This window comes from Sturnira hondurensis, unplaced genomic scaffold (genome assembly GCF_014824575.4).
Source record: "Sturnira hondurensis isolate 20B ecotype Veracruz unplaced genomic scaffold, ASM1482457v3 Scaffold0004136, whole genome shotgun sequence".
In the NCBI taxonomy this organism is placed as follows: domain Eukaryota; kingdom Metazoa; phylum Chordata; class Mammalia; order Chiroptera; family Phyllostomidae; genus Sturnira; species Sturnira hondurensis.
The window spans coordinates 28,325,160-28,342,329 of NW_028076767.1; the positions used below are offsets into that span (position 1 = coordinate 28,325,160).

At 53.2% G+C, this 17,170-nt stretch overlaps 1 protein-coding gene and 2 long non-coding RNA genes across 4 annotated transcripts; 1 reads left to right on the forward strand and 2 right to left on the reverse strand.

Moving 5' to 3' along the window:
- Positions 1-6,596: 6,596 nt before the first annotated feature.
- On the reverse strand, positions 6,597-9,984 carry LOC118985532 (uncharacterized). Its single transcript, XR_005066138.1, has 3 exons — positions 9,896-9,984; positions 8,017-8,072; positions 6,597-6,876 (listed from the first exon to the last, which is right to left on the reverse strand). It is a non-coding gene; the product is annotated as an uncharacterized LOC118985532 (long non-coding RNA).
- Positions 9,860-15,725, forward strand: WFDC2 (WAP four-disulfide core domain 2). Of its 2 annotated transcripts, none has more exons than XM_037044153.1 (4): positions 9,860-10,052; positions 10,568-10,711; positions 13,278-13,434; positions 15,546-15,725. In XM_037044153.1, the coding sequence occupies exons 1-3, from the start codon at positions 9,920-9,922 to the stop codon at positions 13,427-13,429; spliced, it is 429 nt and encodes a 142-aa protein (XP_036900048.1). In that variant the 5' UTR covers positions 9,860-9,919; the 3' UTR covers positions 13,430-13,434; positions 15,546-15,725. The 2 variants fall into 2 exon arrangements, with proteins under 2 accessions (XP_036900048.1, XP_036900049.1); XM_037044154.1 differs by having other exon boundaries at positions 13,278-13,430.
- On the reverse strand, positions 13,323-15,547 carry LOC118985533 (uncharacterized). Its single transcript, XR_005066139.1, has 2 exons — positions 14,262-15,547; positions 13,323-13,651 (listed from the first exon to the last, which is right to left on the reverse strand). It is a non-coding gene; the product is annotated as an uncharacterized LOC118985533 (long non-coding RNA).
- Positions 15,726-17,170: the final 1,445 nt, after the last annotated feature.

The window sequence follows — 17,170 nt, forward strand, 5'->3', positions numbered from 1 at the left end:
GGAGAGAGCTGGGGATGAGGGCTTACCTGCTGAGCACCTGAACAGGAACTCCTGCCCCGAGAACAAACTAAGTTCCCCTGTCTCCTCCCACCTCAGCCAGTCTGCTTACCCTCCCCCACGGCCTCATCGGACAGTAATTCCCACAACTCCCTGGGTTTGGCTGGGACTGTTTATGTGAGCACGTCCATGACCATGAAAATGAGCCATCCTCTGCCTTCTTTAGAGGCCTTGAGAACTGGTCCCCTGTCGTCATGGGTCCATGTGTGGCCCCTGTTGTTCCCACACGTATGCATGTGTTTCCATGCAGTAAGCATCCGTGAACCTGCTGTCCCGGGAGAAAACTAGCCCTGGGCGGCAGCTGATCTGATCATAATGGCTGCTGTATGGAGGAGACTAGACTGCAGCAGGGAGAATGGACACTGGGACACTGGGAAGGTGGTAAGGAGGTGACGGAGTCGTCCAGGCGAGAGGACTTGGGGGTCGCGGTGCAGGTGGTGAGAAGTTGATGGACATAGGGACAAATGGGGGTGGACCCGCAGGGCCAACTTGTGGGCTGAGTGTGTGTGGTGGAGCCTCTGCGTGCATCCACTCATGGGGCGCTCACTATTCACTCAGAGCTTAAAGCATGTTCAGTGCTTTGCAAAACGTGCATTTGACATGGTCCCTGCCCTGCAAGGGAGACCGAGAGAGACACACACACACAAACCAAAACGCATTGGAGTAAGTGCTGTGGTTCAGTGAACTCGGGGAGGGCTTGATCCATTTTTCTGGGAGGAGAAAAGGGTGGTTCCTCCTGACCTGGCTCATAGTGGGTGCTTAGTTCTGTCTCTGTCTCTCTCGCTCGCTCTCTCATGCAGCGTCATTACGTTATTTGTGACGTTCCACAGAATTGCTACTTTACAATAGTTAATTACATGTTTTACCAACTTTAACTTGATTTTGTCTTAAGTAAAATAAGAACAATGGAAGTTGCATCTCTTGATGTGAGCTGATTAAATACTTTATGTATTGTTTTTAATTTAAATACTTTTAATAATCCTATTTTTAAAACTATATAGGCATCAGGAAATAGAAACTATTTTAAATGCCGGTCAAAAGCTATCTTTAGTCTTCCAGAGCTCTTACGTAGCAGTTCAGAGCGTGCAGGGAACTGGGGAGACAGGGAAAAAACCTTACTTTGTCTCTCTTTTCATCCCACCTGGAGCTCAGGGCAAGTTGGGCTCCTTAGCACATTCTTCCTGACGTGACCTCACACCACGTGGGTGAGCTCCTTGCCAAGCAGAGGGGACATCAGGACATCCAAAGATGGATGTCTTGATATGCAGGGTTGGGAAGCACACAGGAAGGACACCAGCGACACCACCCAGGGCCTCGTCTGGCAACCCAGGCTCTGGCTTCCTGTACAGCTGTGTCATCTTGGGCAGTGGGTTTCCTTTGGACGAGGTGAAGGGGTTGGACCAGGTGTAGGACAAGGGGATCATAATGGAGGAGGGGCGTCAGGGCAGACCCCCGTCTGGTGTTCAGAAGATCATGTGACAACCGAACACTAGTTAATCCTAACGAGGAAGGGAATTCTGGTGCACGCTGCAACACGGATGAGCCCAGAGGACATCACGCTGAGTGAAATTAGCCGGACCAAAAGGACACATACTGCACGACTGCACTTGACCCCTAGAGCGGTCAAATTCGTGGACACAGAGAAACAGAGGTCGCCAGGAGCTGGGGGCGGGGAGGGGAATGGGGGTCCATTTTAAGGGTGGGGAGTGTCAGTTTGAGGAGACTAAAAGGTTCCGCAGGCGGGTGGAGGCGGTGGCAGCACATGGGTGTGAATGCACCCAGTGAGCAAACGGAACCTTTAGAAGTAATAAAAAAGGTAAATGATCTATTGTAAATATTATATTGTAAATATCTCACCACACTGCAAGAAAGTAAAACCCTTGCTTTTCCAGGATTCCCCTGGGTAGGAGGGAGGCACGCCCTGGCTGACCAGGTTCCCTGAATCGCTACTCCAGCCCCCCACCCCCACCCCAGGGCGAGGTCCCTGCTGGGCGGGAAGAGCCTCCCAGCCCCATGCAGTCCCAGGTGTGGCCAGCAGAGAGGTGCTGGAGACAGACATATGAGGTCCCCAAATTCCCACTCAGTCTGGCTTCCACGAGGACCCTCTGCTGATAGGGGAAACTGTGTCCTGTGTCCTCATCACTAACTTGGGGGCACAGGGCAATGAGCGCCCGAAGGAGGTCGGGGCTGAGGGGTGAAGCAGGTGTGATGGCCCACGAGTGCTGAGGAGGCTGTGAGCGAGTGTGAGGACAGGCCCAGGGTCCTCAGAGGAAGTCTTCGGGCCACTTCATCTTTATTTTTTTTTTAATTAAATGTATCGGGGTGACATTGGTTAATGAGATTACATAGGTTTCAAGTGTACGATTCTATGACACATCCTCTGCATTGCATTGCGTGCCCACCGCCCAAAGTCAAAGCTCCTTCTGTCACCGTATATGTGACCCCCTTTACCCTCTACCACCCCCACTCCTTCTCCCTCTGGTGACCACCATGCTGTCATCTGTGTCCACGGGTTTGGGTTTGTTTTTCCGGTTTGTTCATCAGCTGCCTGCAGTTTCGTATCCCACATGTGAGTGAAGTCACAAAGCTCTACTTTTTCTGTCTGACTTACTTCACTTGGCTTGATATTCTCAAGATCCATCCGTGTTGTTGCAAATGGCCGCAGCTCACCTTCTCTTATGGCTGAGTAGTTTATACTCCATTGTCCACATGTACCACATGCATGCAACATGCATGTGCCGAGATGTGGGAACACCTGAAGTGTCCTCTGACAGATGACTGGGTAGAGAAGACATGACCCACCGTGGGTCGGGGCTGACGCCTTCCCAGGGGGCTCCAGGGGCATTCAGACGTGGCCTCGTGCTGCAGCGGCATCAGAGCTACCTTTCTGTCACGGCCCAGGAATGTACAGGCACCACTGTGGCATCTCCTCACCTTGACCTCTGTACAGCAGATGACAATCAGCTTCCTCCTGGCCGGCCTGTTGGTGGCCTGGAGCCAGAGCCATCAAGCTGGACTTCTGACTCAACCCTTTTAACGTCCGCTATCCTGGGGCCCTTGTCTTATCGATGGCCTCCCTCCATGACCAGGGCCACCTCACAGTCATCCCCTCTGTGCACACAATTGTCCCCAGTGCCATCTTCTGCTCTGCCACAGAAGCACCACCATGAACTTAAAATAACCGGCTCTCATCTTTATTGTCCACACCAGCATCCAGCACAGCCTCGCCGTCTGCACCTCAGGCTCGCTCATGACCACCAAGGTGACAGGTCCCTCCTTCCCATTGCTCCCATCGTCACCAGCGCCCGTGTTAACATTACCATTGGCATCACTACCACCCTCCTCCCCAACACACCCTTCACGCGTCCATCATCCAACCACCTCCCTAACTCGTCCATTTCCTATAAAAGGACGCAGCAGGTGGTTTGCAGACCCTCAGACAGACCCCGTGGTGTCCCCATCATTGGCACTGCCCTGGGAACCCCGCGGGTGAAGGGCTTACCCTCACTGGACAAAGAGTTTGTAGAAGAGTGGGTGGACACAGCCCCGCAGGGGCAGCCAAGGCCGGAGACCGGCTGCAGGGGTAAGGAAGGACAGGACTGTCACTCGTGTGTCCTGAGGAACTGATGAGTACTTTTCCCAAGCGCCTCTTCTGCCCCAGGCACCGTGCTGGGTCTCTGCCATGCTGTGCACCATGTCATGGATCTGTGGAGAGGATAACGCTGTCGTCATTTCACAAATGAAGAAACTGGGGCCCCCAAAGTTCTGGTTATTTTCCCAAGTCACACAACCTACAAGTTCAGGCCTGAGGTTTAAACCCAGATGTAATCTCAAATCTACCCTGAGCAGTGGGAAAAAATGTACGGCATCAAATGGAGGGCACTTTGAAGGTGACTGACATTTAAACATGTAAGAATAAATACACAATTTCTTGTACATAAATTCTGTTTCTGGGGTCCCTCCTCATACACTTTGGGGTCAATAAAAGAAAGGAATTCTGTCCTGTCATATGGTCTTTTTTCCCCAAACGGGTAAGACAACAAGAGACAATGTAAAATAAACACAGAAAGCTGTCAAAAGTTCATAAAAGAGAAATCTGAGGAGGGAATGTTATGTGTAATCCAGCTAATTAAGTTGAATAAATTCCTTTTAAAAATATTTTATTTATTTAATTTTAGACTGAAAGGAGGGAGAAAGAGAGAGAGAAGTATCAATGTGTGGTTCCCTCTCAAGTGCCCCCTACTGAGGACCTGGCCTGCAACCCAGGCATGTGCCCTGACTGGGAACCAAACTGGTGACCCTTTGGTTCCCAGGCTGGTGCTCAGTCCACTGAGCCACACCAGCCAGGGCATGTAATTGCAGACAGTCCTTGATAGGTCCTGCAGGGAAGGTGTCATCCTTCCATTTTACACGCAGGACACTGAGTCTCATACGAGGTTTGGGGACTCCTGGGTACCTCAGAGGGCGATCGTGGCAGAATGAGTTCCTCATCTTCACGCAGAAGCAAACATCTCTGAGTCACTCTGGGAGAGGTGATCTCTGATGGTGGTGGGACAGAACACAATACCCAGTACCACTGACTGCGCATGTACTCTGCGGCCAGCGTTGCACGGATATCTCCATCTTGAAACCTCACCCATTTTAAAGACAAAAAAAAGCTGAAGCTCAGAGGCTTAAGTTCATCTCCAAGGTCACATAAACCAATAATGGCAGGAGTCAGGATTCAAATTCAAGACCCTCTGACTCCAAAGATGGTCCTCTGAAAAAGGTTTGAAAGCTGTGCCCCCAAAGACCCTGGGGGTCACGAACAGGGACTTGGATGGTCCCTTTTCGTCATCTGCTTCTGGATTTTTTTTCAGAGACAGTGTGAAAAAAATGTTACACAAAAATTTGTTTTGTATAATATTTACATCATGAAGTCCGTAACTGCAAGTTGCGGGGGGCGTGGTGGGGAGGTATCTAGGGCTGAGAAAATGCCATTGGATTTGGAGATGAGAAACTTAGTGGTGTCCTGGGCATGGGCGGTTAGATCTCACTGGCTCCTAGCGACAGAAACTCATTCTGCCTATTCTAACTAAGCAGAGAAGGACTTTGGGAGAGTGGTGTGGGCCTGTCGTGGGCATCTATTGTCTCTTCATAATAGGAGCCTTAACTGTGCCCCTGTTGGATTCATCTGGAAACCAGTAGAACTTGCGGGGGGAGCTAAAAGCTTGGGAAGATGGTAAACAAGGAAAAACTGAGGTCTCCCCAGGGCCCCGGTGAGTGAGCGCCACACACATCCAGGTCTCCAGGCATTCATTGCTCAAGGTTAAATTCCACAGAGAGCTCCTCTTTGTCTGGTGGTAGGGCAGGCCCCCTTTATAAAAAAATAAATCAGCAGCCCCTGCCGCCCCAACTCACCTGCGCTGGGTAGAGGGAGAGCCATTCTCCCGAAGCCAAATCAGGGTCCCTGTTATCAGGAAAAGAACAAATGAATGCCAGGTAACAAAACCACAAAATAGACGATACACTCAGAGAGGTTTCCATCAAAATGAAGGAAGTTGGTGTGGGTCCAATGGTTCGGGAGGATAAGGCCCCATTGTGCGGTTGAAGACACCCCGTCTGTCCCTGGGAATTTCTGAAATCTTCAAGGTTAACTTGTTTATAGTCACCTTAGAGTGGGTGTGCCCACATCTGACTAATATCGCCTCCCATTGTGAGCCTTTCCTCCTTTCCTATTCCCTTTCTTCCTTTTCTTCTCTGATAAATATTATGTTAGGCTCATAAAGTCAAGTCCAAAGCTTTCGATGCATCATCTGTGCTGACCTCAGACGTGGGTGTGTGCCCAACATTAAAATCACTGGGACCGGGTGTCTCCTTCTGATTTACTGGCTGTGTTTCCTCTGCTTAGTCAGTAAGTCACTTTGCAGAGCTGAATTTCAGTTTCTTTAATACACGAACAATAGTATTTAATTCATAAGAGCGTTAAGTAAATGCCAGCTACCTTACACTGAACGCTAACTATACAACTACCCCAGAGGTCACACTCTTACATGTCCTCCAGGCCAGGCAAATAGTGTAAACAGAAGTAGTTATTGTGGGCGTGAGGGCTTGTGAGACAATAAGGAAGACTGGACATTATAGGAAAGTGGAAATAATTCTGCCCTCATAAAATTAGAGCAGATCTACTTAACTGTAGTTAATGGTTTTCAAAGTATGATAAGGTAGTGATACTTGGCCATTGGTATCAGCATCACCCGAAAACTGGTTGAAATGCTAGTTCTCAAGTCCCACCTGTCAAGTTCAAAAAGAGTCTGGAGGCTTTGCTAGAAATAAATGATACCCCCTGGCTGGTGGATTGAGCGGCACTGCGAACCAAAAGGTCACCGGTTCGATTCCCAGTCAGGGCACATGCCTGGGGTGTGGGCCAGGTCCCCAGTGGGTGGCATGCAAGAGGCGACCACACATTGATGCTTCTCTCTCCCTCTTTATCTGTCTAAAAATAAATAAATAAAATCTTTACTATACATATATTCAATTTCTTTAAAAAATAGAAATAAATTACAAAGGTTTATTAAGAGTCTTTGGGCTTGCAAACTGAAAACAAAATTAGGAAAAGACCCAGAAGTGTTTCAAAGAAGAAAGAAAAGTTCAGTTCTTATAGTAAAAGCACAATCTTGGGAATGATCAGTCCTGCATTCTTCGATTGATCCAGGATGGTTATCAGACGCCAGGCGGTCTGGAGGATGAGTGACAGGTCTGGTCATGCCCAGTGACCTGGACAATGGCTGTCAGGTGGTCTGCATCCATGACCTCTTCAGAGGGTGATCAGAGGGCTGCCTGGAGGCTTCCTACAGATCCAGGCATTGATTGATATAGCACTGGAAAGTTCGAAAGTTTAAGTTCCCAAGCTTGTTAAAGCAAAAACAGAATAATTTCCTCCTCCTATCTCAACCGACTTGATTTTAGTCATTTAGCAGCTTGACTATAGTGGCTCCATTTTATTTCTTCCTTCCAGTCCTTGCATCCCAGACTTAGTGAATCAAAACTCTGCCAGAGATCTCCAAATAAGATCACCTGGTGAGCTGAGACCCACTTACTGCTATGTAAGACTGCAGAACTTGTGTTGCCCAATCTTTTACTTTTTCTAAGAGAAGCTAGAGATTTATTTTTCTTTGAAATCCCCCACTTTCAAATCGTGGCAACAAATTCAAATTTTTAAATATATGGTATGTTCTAATGACAGATGTGTTTTAGCCAGGTTTGCAACTTCTGGTTTATGCTTTTCCCCCTTCAATCCTTAAGATACTCCTACAACACAGTTATGATGATACCTCTTTTATAGAAGAACTATTTTTAAAAAAGTGAAATGTTGCTCTCAGTCAATAGCCAGGATTTGGACCTGACTGTATTTGGTTCTCAAACCTCTGCTTTTCACCTTTTATGTAGAAGAGAAAATACAAGAGGGTCCCCAGCACAGAGACCAGCATCACAAAAGTGAAGCATCTTTTGCTTGCCAAGGGCCATCAACTGATGAAACTATGTTCCGAATCCTCTGCCCCACCCCATACGGCTGCCTCAGGCTAATCCTCATTCCTGGAAAAGAATGCCTGTCACCCCCAGGAGGGCCAGGGAGTGGTGACGCTGGCCAGTTTCCTGGCCCGAGGAGCTGGCTAGGTCTCAGAAGAAAGCTGTAGGCAGCAGAACCGAAGGCTGAATATCCAGAAGCCGGCTGGATCCACAGGCTAAAACCGGCTGCTCACCAAAGAGTCCTCTGTGTGCCCTCCACTGGGTTTCAGGAGCTCCCCCACCTGGCTCCTGCTTCATTGCTATTGATTTCTCTGAGCTCAGAGTCAACAGTACGGGCCCCTCCCAATGAAGGCCTGTCTCTAGTTCCCCAGGCTGGGCTTGGGAAGTTGGGGGAGGCATGCTCAGCCTTACCCATCTGCGGGGACAGTGGCTGGAGGTGAGCCCACTCACCTGTCATCCCAAGGGTCACTGCCCCAGACCCCTTATAGCCTTCAGCAGCAGAGTTCCTGGTGACAGGGGAAGCAAGAGTTAGAAAATTTTAGTTTAAGGTAAATAGTTATAAGCCTAGTAGGTTAAATCTATTGTTTCAGGAACTGTCAATAGGGCCCCTCCTGACTCATGGGAGAGACAGCCACTTCCGGGTGCACTGCTAAAGATTACAGCCTGGGGACAAGTGGACATATCCAGGCCATTGTGTTCCAGGGAGAGACAGACAACTGCCAGCTCGCCTGCCTGCCTGGGGACAGCTAACTGTCTGGGGCGAGAATACTGCAATTTTTTAAACTCTAATTACCCTGGATTTCAAAACCCACCACTGCGCTTTGCTCTCTGTTATAAAAAGGCTTGCCTGGAAGGAAATGTAAGATGTTCCATTAGGGTGGGAACCCGCAGCCTTCTCAGATCCCGGCCATCTGAGCAACGTGCCCATAAAGATTCAATCCCTGTCCCTGCTTCTTGGGCTTGGTATGGGACAGGCAACACCAACACCGGCTTTTCCAGGTTCCCTAGAACTTAGAGAATCTCTGGGCGCCGGAGCAGGAAGGATAGCAGAAGGCACTTCTTGTCTAACTCCGTGGGTAACTCTGTCTTGGCATTTGCCAACCCGGAGTGTAAAACTTGGTGCACACTTATCAGGGCCCTCAGTAACCGCAGACAGCATTTACTGTTATATATATCTCTGGACTGGGCTCCCGTGCCCACGGTGCGGACCCAGCCCTCCATGAGGACACAGCTCTTCCATGCCGGGAACACTGCCTTTGGAATTCTGAAACTATCATCATCTTTGTAATTGACAAAACAACAGCTCAGGACTGGAAGTGATTCATCCAAAGCCCCGCAACGGGGACGGTGGTTGAGGTCATCAGCCCTAGATTCTGTCACCTTGAGACCACGCCCGGAAGGTCCCTTTGATTGCTTCTTTATGAATCAGGTGTCTTGCCCTCTTGCCCAACAGGCCTCACATAGTGGGCACCTAGAGAATATTTATGACGGCCCAGGAAAGACGGGAGCTTGGAGAGGAAGACCTGGATTCAGAACTTTGTCCCCACAGAGTTCCGTGGGAACTTGCTGGGGAGGGGCCTAAACCTCCCAACGGCCAGTTCGCCTGTCAAGTACAGCTGACCGATGTAATAACAACTCTCTGTCCACAGGGTTGCTGGGAAGATCCCTGAGACCCCGCAGTCAGTCAACGAGTACAGACAGGCACCCAGTCAGCCCCGACAGGTGGTTGGTGTGAAAAAGAGAGGAAGAAACCCACTTCCCAAATGGCTGGAGACCATTGATAGGAGTTTCACCTTTATGGACCTCAGTTGCTTGTGTCAAATGGGTTCATTTATTCATAAATGCTTTTTTTTTGTAGGGGTTACTATGTGCTCTATATCCCTACACTAGACTTCCATCGCTAATCCCTACAGAGGGATCTGTTCTGATCTGGCTGATCCCAAGTCCAACCACTTAATCCCCAGGCTGTGTAGTCTCCCTGTGGGCCCAGCCCTTTCCCTCTCCTCCTCCTCCGACCCTGGGCATTATGGGAGACCCCAGTCTCCGAATGGGAACCTAGGCGGCCCGCGGCCCTGCCCTCAGGCCCCTGGAGGGAGGAGGGGAAGGGGAAGTGGACAAGGGTCCGGCCGCGCCATCCTGGAAGCTGATTAGGTTCCTGGTTCCCACCGGGCCAAGAGTGACACCTGATCCCAGGGGATTGTGAAATGGCAGGAGGTGGCCGCCCGCCCGTGGTGCACTCTGCCCCCGCCGGCTCGGCCCCGCCCCTACCCCACGGCCCCAGCGCGCGCGCACGGTTAAATCCCCCCATCCCGACGGCGGCAGCTCTCACCTGCACCCCGCCGGGCGCAGCACCATGACTGCCGGCCGCCTCGGTCCGCTCGTCGCCCCCCTCTTCCTGGGCCTGGTGCTGCTGGGCTTCCCCCCGGGCACAGATGCGTGGATCAGGGAGAGGCCGGACGCTTGGACGACCGGGCCAGCAACGACAGGTGGGAGCTGGGCAGAGGCGTAGCCTCTCCGCGGGCGGGGGAAGTGCGATTTCTGGGGCGGAAGTGGGGAAACTCAGGAAGACTAAAATTTGGGGGTCCCTGGTGCCTAAGATGTTGACCCTGGAAATGTAGGGTGTGGAGTCCAAAGTACCGGGGGCGGTGATACCACTGAAGACTGAGATTTCAGGGGGAAGGCTTTGTGCTGAAGGTGGAGAATATGACCACAGGGGGGACCCTCTGCCTAGACATCGGTAGCTCCGCGACACGGCCAGCTGTGTCGGGGTCCCCTGGGGATAGAGGGCTCTGGAACCAACGGTGAGATAACTCCCGTACTCCCCGGGGTCGCGGGCCCTGTCCTGGAAGTGGGGGTCCGCTGAAGGCTGTAAAGGGGGTGCCTAGGGCCAGACTGAGAATTCCTTGAAGCTTGAGATTTGGGGTCCTCGGAGCAGGAGGTGGCTGTCCTCTGGGACAGGCGCTCCGGGCTCCCACTGACCGTCCTCAGCTTTCCCTCCCAGGCGCAGAAGCAGCGAAAACGGGCGTGTGCCCCAAGCTGGGGAAGGACCCGAACTGCACGCTGGAGTGCAGCTCCGATGGAGAGTGCGCCGGCAACCTCAAGTGCTGCCAGGCCGGCTGCGCCTGGGTCTGCCACTTGCCCGATGGTAACTCCTGGGCGCCGCGCGGGGGCGGGGCGGGGCGGGGCGCTGGGAGGAGGCGCGAGCAAGCGCCGGGGTTGCAGGAGGAGGAGGGACGCGCCGGGACCCCGGGACCCCTGGCAAAGTCCAGGCGGATGGAACCAGATCGGTCCGAGCTCGCCTTGCCCTGGGGAGACAAAGGCGTCACTGAGGCGCAGCGGGAGGTCAGGGAGGCCCCCACCCCTACCTGTATTCCATTCTCTGGTGCGTGACGGGCTTCCGGCACGCACAACGGGGACGTTGTTCTGCAGGTTAGGGGACGGGGTTTCGAAGTTCACTCACCCACCGGGTGGAGACGCGGGGAAGCCCAGAGCTGCCAGGGAGCCAGGTCCCAAGGCCTGGGGCCTCTGCCAGCCCCCCCGCCCCGGGAAGGCCTTGGGACTCCTGGCCTGGCAGGACTTCCCGGATTACTCCGTCCAGACAGAAGGAAATCTTGCAGATTGAGTGAGGAAAGAAAAAAGTTCTTGCCCAAGATCACACACTGACTCAGCAGGAGGTGTCGCCAGGGGGTCCGACTGTCGTCTTGTGGTTTGAAGAAAGCCAGGACTCTTCCCTGAACAAGGCCCTCCCTTACTCATTAAAACAAACCCTTCCACTCTAGGGGCGGAGGGACAGAGTGTGTGAGAAAACACGGGTGCTCCATAAAAAGTGCTCGCGAGAGCCCCTCCACTAGGGCTCCGGGACCCCATCAGAGCGGAGAGTGGCCTTAGATGGCATGGACTCCAAGCTTCTTGTTTTCCTCAGGGAAGAGCTGAGGACTAGCATCAGTCTCTGCCCTGGGGAACCAATGCCTGGTGATTACTGGTCCTTCTCCAGAGTATGGCCTTGTGGTTTCTCCTCTTTGTTCCTTCTCCAAAGATGCCAGCAGGGGCTGGGAAGGTTTGTGGTGAGAGACCTCAGACACTTAGTATCAGAGAGGTGGGGGGTAGAGAAAGGACTGGCCCGGCCCAGGGCAGCTTCTGGGTCTGGAGGCCTATGGGCAGGACCAGCGGGAGGAGGAGCGGAAGGGGAGGTGGAGATCAGGGCGGAGAGAAGGGGCAGACAGATCAGAAAAAGGAGGGAGTCGCCGCTGCCAGGTGGGGTCTCAGGGGGACAGGCTGAGTCAGGAAGAGGGCCAGGCTGGATGGCCTCCTGAACTGGAATCCTGGTCCTGTCACCTGCTAGTCACATGATCCTGAGCAAGTTGCTTTACCTCTCTGAGCCTCTCTACTTTTCATCTCTCGCTCAGACTTTATAGGAGCCGCACGAGGGCTAAATAAAATAATCTATGTAACACATCTTAGTAGAGCGTAGGTACTGCATACACCGTGCCTTGTTTTATTAGTAAACCACTGGGCAGCCAGGTACCCGGAGAGCCCCTGCCTTTTTCAAAGAAACGGATGTCTCTGTGCTAGGAAGTCAGCCTCTCCTGTCCTCGGCAGCCAGTCACCGGCCCTGTGCCTGTATTTGACGTTGAGTGGGCTTGCTCCTGGAGCTTCTGGGAAGCGAGCTGAGTTCACCTGTCCATGAGCCAGGAAGCGGGGCCTGGTGTGTGTGGGGAGGTGGCGGGGAAGGACAGATGTTGGAAGGCTGGGCCCAGGCCTAGAGAGCAGTGTGGTGCTGGGTGGTGCCTTCGTATCTCTGTGCCTCGTGTTCCTCATCTGTGACAGGAACAGGGTCAGAAGTGTCCCCGGCGGAGGAGACACTTGTTGTGAGGATTGGAGGAGGTCGTGGGTTTACATGAAGAGCGTTTTCGGTGGCACATCTCTGCAGCCTTGGCTGCATGTGCGTTAGTGGACGGCGGCTTGTCTTCGCACGGCGCTCTGTGGTGGCAAATGGGAGTGAGTGATGGGAGTGAACGCAGAGAGTGTGGGTGTGTAATCCCTCCCCTGTGCACGGCGCTCTGCAGTTGACAAAGCGGCCCAGCGCATGGTGTGGGCACTCCGAAGCCAGATTCCTGGCTTTCAGATCCTGCCTCTGTCCTCTATGACCTTCAGCAAATTGCTGAACCTCTTGTGCCTCAGCTTCCTCATCTGTCACAGGAAGAAATACTAACAATTCCTCTCCCGCTCTTTTAGGACTATTGTGACAATTAGATGAGTTGACATACAAGTTAATACACACCGAGTGCTTAGAGTAACACAGAGAAAGAGCTGAGTAAATGTGATCTGTTGCGATCACTCGTTTTTATTAAGACTGCAAAGGAACTTGGCTTTTCAGGGAGAATTAATGCAGGTGTATCGCCTCCATCACTGTTACAACAACCCCGTGATGCGGGCAGCACTGTTCCGCAACACGCAATGTACAGTGGCTTTGGGAGATTTCTGGCCCAGGCCACAAAGTTGGGAAAAGGCAGGGCTGGGACTCACCCTGGGGTCCTGTGATTCTGACACCAGTGCTGGGAGGAGCCTGAGGGAGAGGGGTTTGCAGGGGGCGGTGGGGGGGCTGGCGTGGGATCTCCCAGGGTGAGCAGCAGCGCTGGGAGGGCAGGCCGTGGATCGCCTCTGGCCTTTCCCTCTGCCCACCCCACTCCCTCACTCCTTTTTCTCCACAGAAAAGCCGGGCTCCTGCCCCAAGGTGGACCTTCCCTTGACTCCGCTTGGCCTCTGTCGGGACCAGTGCCAGGTGGACAGCCAGTGTCCTGACCGCATGAAATGCTGCCGCAATGGTTGCGGGAAGGTGTCCTGCGTCACTCCTGTCCTCTGAAGTAGGTGGGTGGGAGGAAGTGATGCCTGCAAATGATGGCACCTGCCGGAGGTGGGGAAGGAGGGGCTGGGCCAGCGCACTGCCCTTCACTGAGCTGCTCGTTTATTTACCTCCTTCCACTGGGTGGATACTTACTGAGCAGCTGTCACGTGCTGTGCTCCGCTGCGGGGCTAGGGATGCTTCATGAGGGAACTAATCAGAAATATCTCTCTGATGGGGATTCTGGCTAGCAGAAAATCAAAATAAGAGGCACATGCTGCAGAATGTTAGAGGGATAAGTGTCACAGAGCAAAAGAAAACTGAAGGGGGATAAGGAGTACTGGGGTGGGGGTGGGCGTGGGGTGGGCCGGGAGCAACATTGCAGTGTCTTGGGGGGGGTGGGGGGGTGGTAGCCCTGAGGACTTGGGGACAGCGCAGCAGCAGGGGCGAAGGCAGGGGCCTCCTGGCGCATTTCAGGAAAAGCCAGAGGCTGGAGCCAGTAAGACGAGAGGGATGGGTAAGGGAACAGCTCCTTAGGGACCTGGCCAGCCATTGTGAGGACTTTGGTCTTGAGCCGGACATGTTGCGCCCTTGGAAATGGGCATGCTCTGACTTAGATTTAAAAAGGTTTGCTCTGGCTGCTGCGTGGAGAACAGACCGCAGGGGCAGCCGCGGAAGCAAGGGGGCCAGCCAGGAGGCCCCTGCGAGGAGCGGGGTGGGGTGGAGTGGGGAGAGAGGGTGACCTGGGGTGAGAAGTGGCTGGATTGGGGACATAGGTGAAGGTAGATGATGAATTGGGCAGTGCGGGAAAGAGAGATTTGCCCTTTTATTTCCTTAATGCCACAGCACTTACCTAAGTCCTCGGCAGGAGGAGCCGCCCTGTTGGGGGAGGGGGAACAGGGGCTGGAGGGCCCCTGGGGAGGCAGGAAGTTCCGCACGGCCAGCAGGAGGCAGAAGAGTTGATCTTTACCTTTGCCAAGAAGCTTGGCTTTCCAGGGTGAGGGTGGGACAGATCAGTGAACTTCAGCGTCCTCCCTCGAAGGTGCATCTGAGCGTCTGAGCCGTGTAGAGCACCTAGGCCGTAGCAGCCTGGGATTGCATGGGGCTCTGACGCGACAAGGACTGTACGGCCTTCCCGTCCCCATCTGTAATTAAAAATAAACCAGGATTAAGTCCTAAAGAAACCATAAGGAAACAAAGCAAAACAAAACCCGACTACGTGCTCCGTCAGCCCACCGAGTGATCCGGTACCGGGCCACCAGCTCCGTGCCCGGTGCCGGGACAGAAGGTGACCGCTGCCCTTCCTCACAGAGCTGGCAGCCGGTGGCTGCAGTAGACAGAAGGACGGACACTCCCAGGGCCTGTCGTCGGTGCTGTAGAGGAAGCAGAGTAAACAAGGACCTGGAAGTGCACTTTGGTTGCAATCTCATTGTTGATCTGCTGCCTTTGACAAGGTCTCGGCCAAGGGCCCGGCAGGTCACAGTGGAGCTCGGGTTGCATGGATAAGACTGAAGCCCAGAGAGAGGGGAGGACGAGCCCAAGGCTCCTGTTTTGAGGCATGACTTCAGGGCCTGGGAGGGACCCGAGCCCTCCGCAGGGCGCAGAGCTTGCCGGTGATCCCAACCCTCCCTTACCTCTGCGAGCGCCCGCAGCGAGGCCAGGCATTTTCAGTCAGGAAGACACAGGTTCGAAGTTCAGCTTGGACACTCACCTAGCCTTTCACCTGAGCTGAAATTATTTTCCGTATAAAATGAGATAAATAAGATTTCTTTGATTAGATAACCCCAGCTTAACCCAAAAGACAAAGGCATGGTGGCCCTCCCTGGCGGTAGGGGGACACCTAAGGAGATAAGGCCTCCTCAGGGAGGCCACATGGCCGGTTGGGACCATGGGATGGCCAGGTATGTCCTAGGAATGGTCAGAAGCGCGGGTGAGTGACCTGCAGAGAAAAGTACAGGCAAAGCCCTGGGGCCTCCGGAAGGTGAAGTGTGTGTGTGTGTGTGTGTGTGTGTGTGTGTGTGTGTTGGGAGGTGTGACGCGGTGGGGGAAGCTGTGGTCCAGAATTTACCGGTAAGCGGCCGGTACTCTCGTCCAGGATATTGTTGTTGATGGTTTTATTATGATTTTCTCCCTCCAGTTTCAGCCACTGCAGCCTGAGGAATGAGGGAGTGGAAGTTTCTGCCAGGCCCTGCCTGGCTCCAGCCCAGCCCCATCTGGCTCCAGCCCAGCTGCCCTCCCCTCTTTCTGGCCTCTGTACTCCCTCCTGTGCTGGCCACAGTTTCATTTTCCAGCCAATAAAGTGACCGCTTCCAGCACCGGTGGGGGCCGTGACCTCCATTCTTATCATTCTGTCCCTGCCTCCCCTGAGCCTGGGTTGGGATGGGATGGGGGAGGGGCCAGACCATCCAGGCACACAGCCCAGGGAGGGATCGACTCTGAAACAACGAACATATTTCCATGGCTTGCCTCATGGGCAGTGCATGGTTATTCCCCCAGGATGATGGGAGAGAAAACTGGGGCTCAGAGAGGATGAGATAATGCTAAGGCCGCTCCGATTCATTGCTGGGGCTCCTGATGACCCAGCAGCGGGTGCCAGGCCAGATGCAGGACGCAGAGGCTCCCTGGTGAGGTCTGGATCTAGGAGACCACCCAGAGCAGTGGACAGCAGGCCCGTGGTACAGACCAGGACTCCTACATGGACCACAGAGGAACAAATGTGGCCAAGCTGGGTTCTTTGTTGTTACTGTTTTAGGTCAAGCCATTGTTTGGTATAAACAATACATTCATATGGATCAAAATGTAAACCGTAACAATGGAAGGCATCCTTCACCCTTGACTCCCCGCCTCTAACCCCAGCCGCCCAGTGGGTTTCTGTGCGAGCAGGCGAGGTCAGTTCCTGTGTTCCTTTCAGAGACAACTCCAGCAGCTCTCCATCTGGCTTCCTGCTTCTCTCTCTCTCTCTCTCTCTCTCTCGTTTCCTCTTTCCTCTCCTCTCTGTCCCTTAATCTCTCTCCCCTCCATTTTCCCTTCTTCTCTCTTTCTCACTCTCTTCTTTCTATTTCCCCCATCTTTCCCTTACTTTTCTATCTTCTCTTCCCCCCTCTCTCCCTCTATCTGGCCCCTTTTTCTATACCCTCTATTTCCCCCTTTATCCCCCACTATCTTCTTTCTAGCCACCCATCCCCTCTGTTCTTTCTCTGTCCCTCCCTGTCGCCCTCTCTCTATCACCCCTTTTCTGTTCCCCTTTCTCCGTGGCCCTGTCCCTTACCTTTTCTCCTTACCCCGGTCGCTCAGTACCCACAGGTGTTGTAAGTACTGTCTCCTCTACACCTGATGATCCCCTTAAAAAATGGTGTCTAGCATCGTCTTCCTCATGCAGACTGGGGAGAACGGGGAGGCCTTGAGAGGCACAAAGGCTTTTCCAGGACACAGAACTGGGAAGGAAAAAGAGGTGTGAATTCAGCTCTCCTCAAAGCTGGGAGGCTGGTGCATTTCGGGGGAGCTGTGTCGGATATTGGTGTATAGGTACGGAGATGCCGTGGGCCGGGAGGGTGAGCAGTCAGCAGTCCAGAGGGGGCTTTGGGTGTCTCTGATTGGAAAAAGGGATCCAGGTGATTAGTGGAACCTTGAGGGGTGATGTCACTTCCTTGGTGACAGACCCCCACAACGGAAGTTTGAACTGTGGTAACTGGCCACCCCTATGCTCACTTGACTGCTTGCTGTTTCCTGACTTCCTGAGGCTCGGGGCTGAGGAAAGCCCGG

Coding starts and splice junctions, on each gene's coding strand:
- WFDC2 (XM_037044153.1), top strand. CDS start 9,920: ATGACTGCCGGCCGCCTCGGTCCGCTCGTCGCCCCCCTCTTCCTGGGC. Junction 10,053..10,567: donor GACCGGGCCAGCAACGACAG/GTGGGAGCTGGG, acceptor TTTCCCTCCCAG/GCGCAGAAGCAGCGAAAACG. Junction 10,712..13,277: donor GGTCTGCCACTTGCCCGATG/GTAACTCCTGGG, acceptor TTTTCTCCACAG/AAAAGCCGGGCTCCTGCCCC.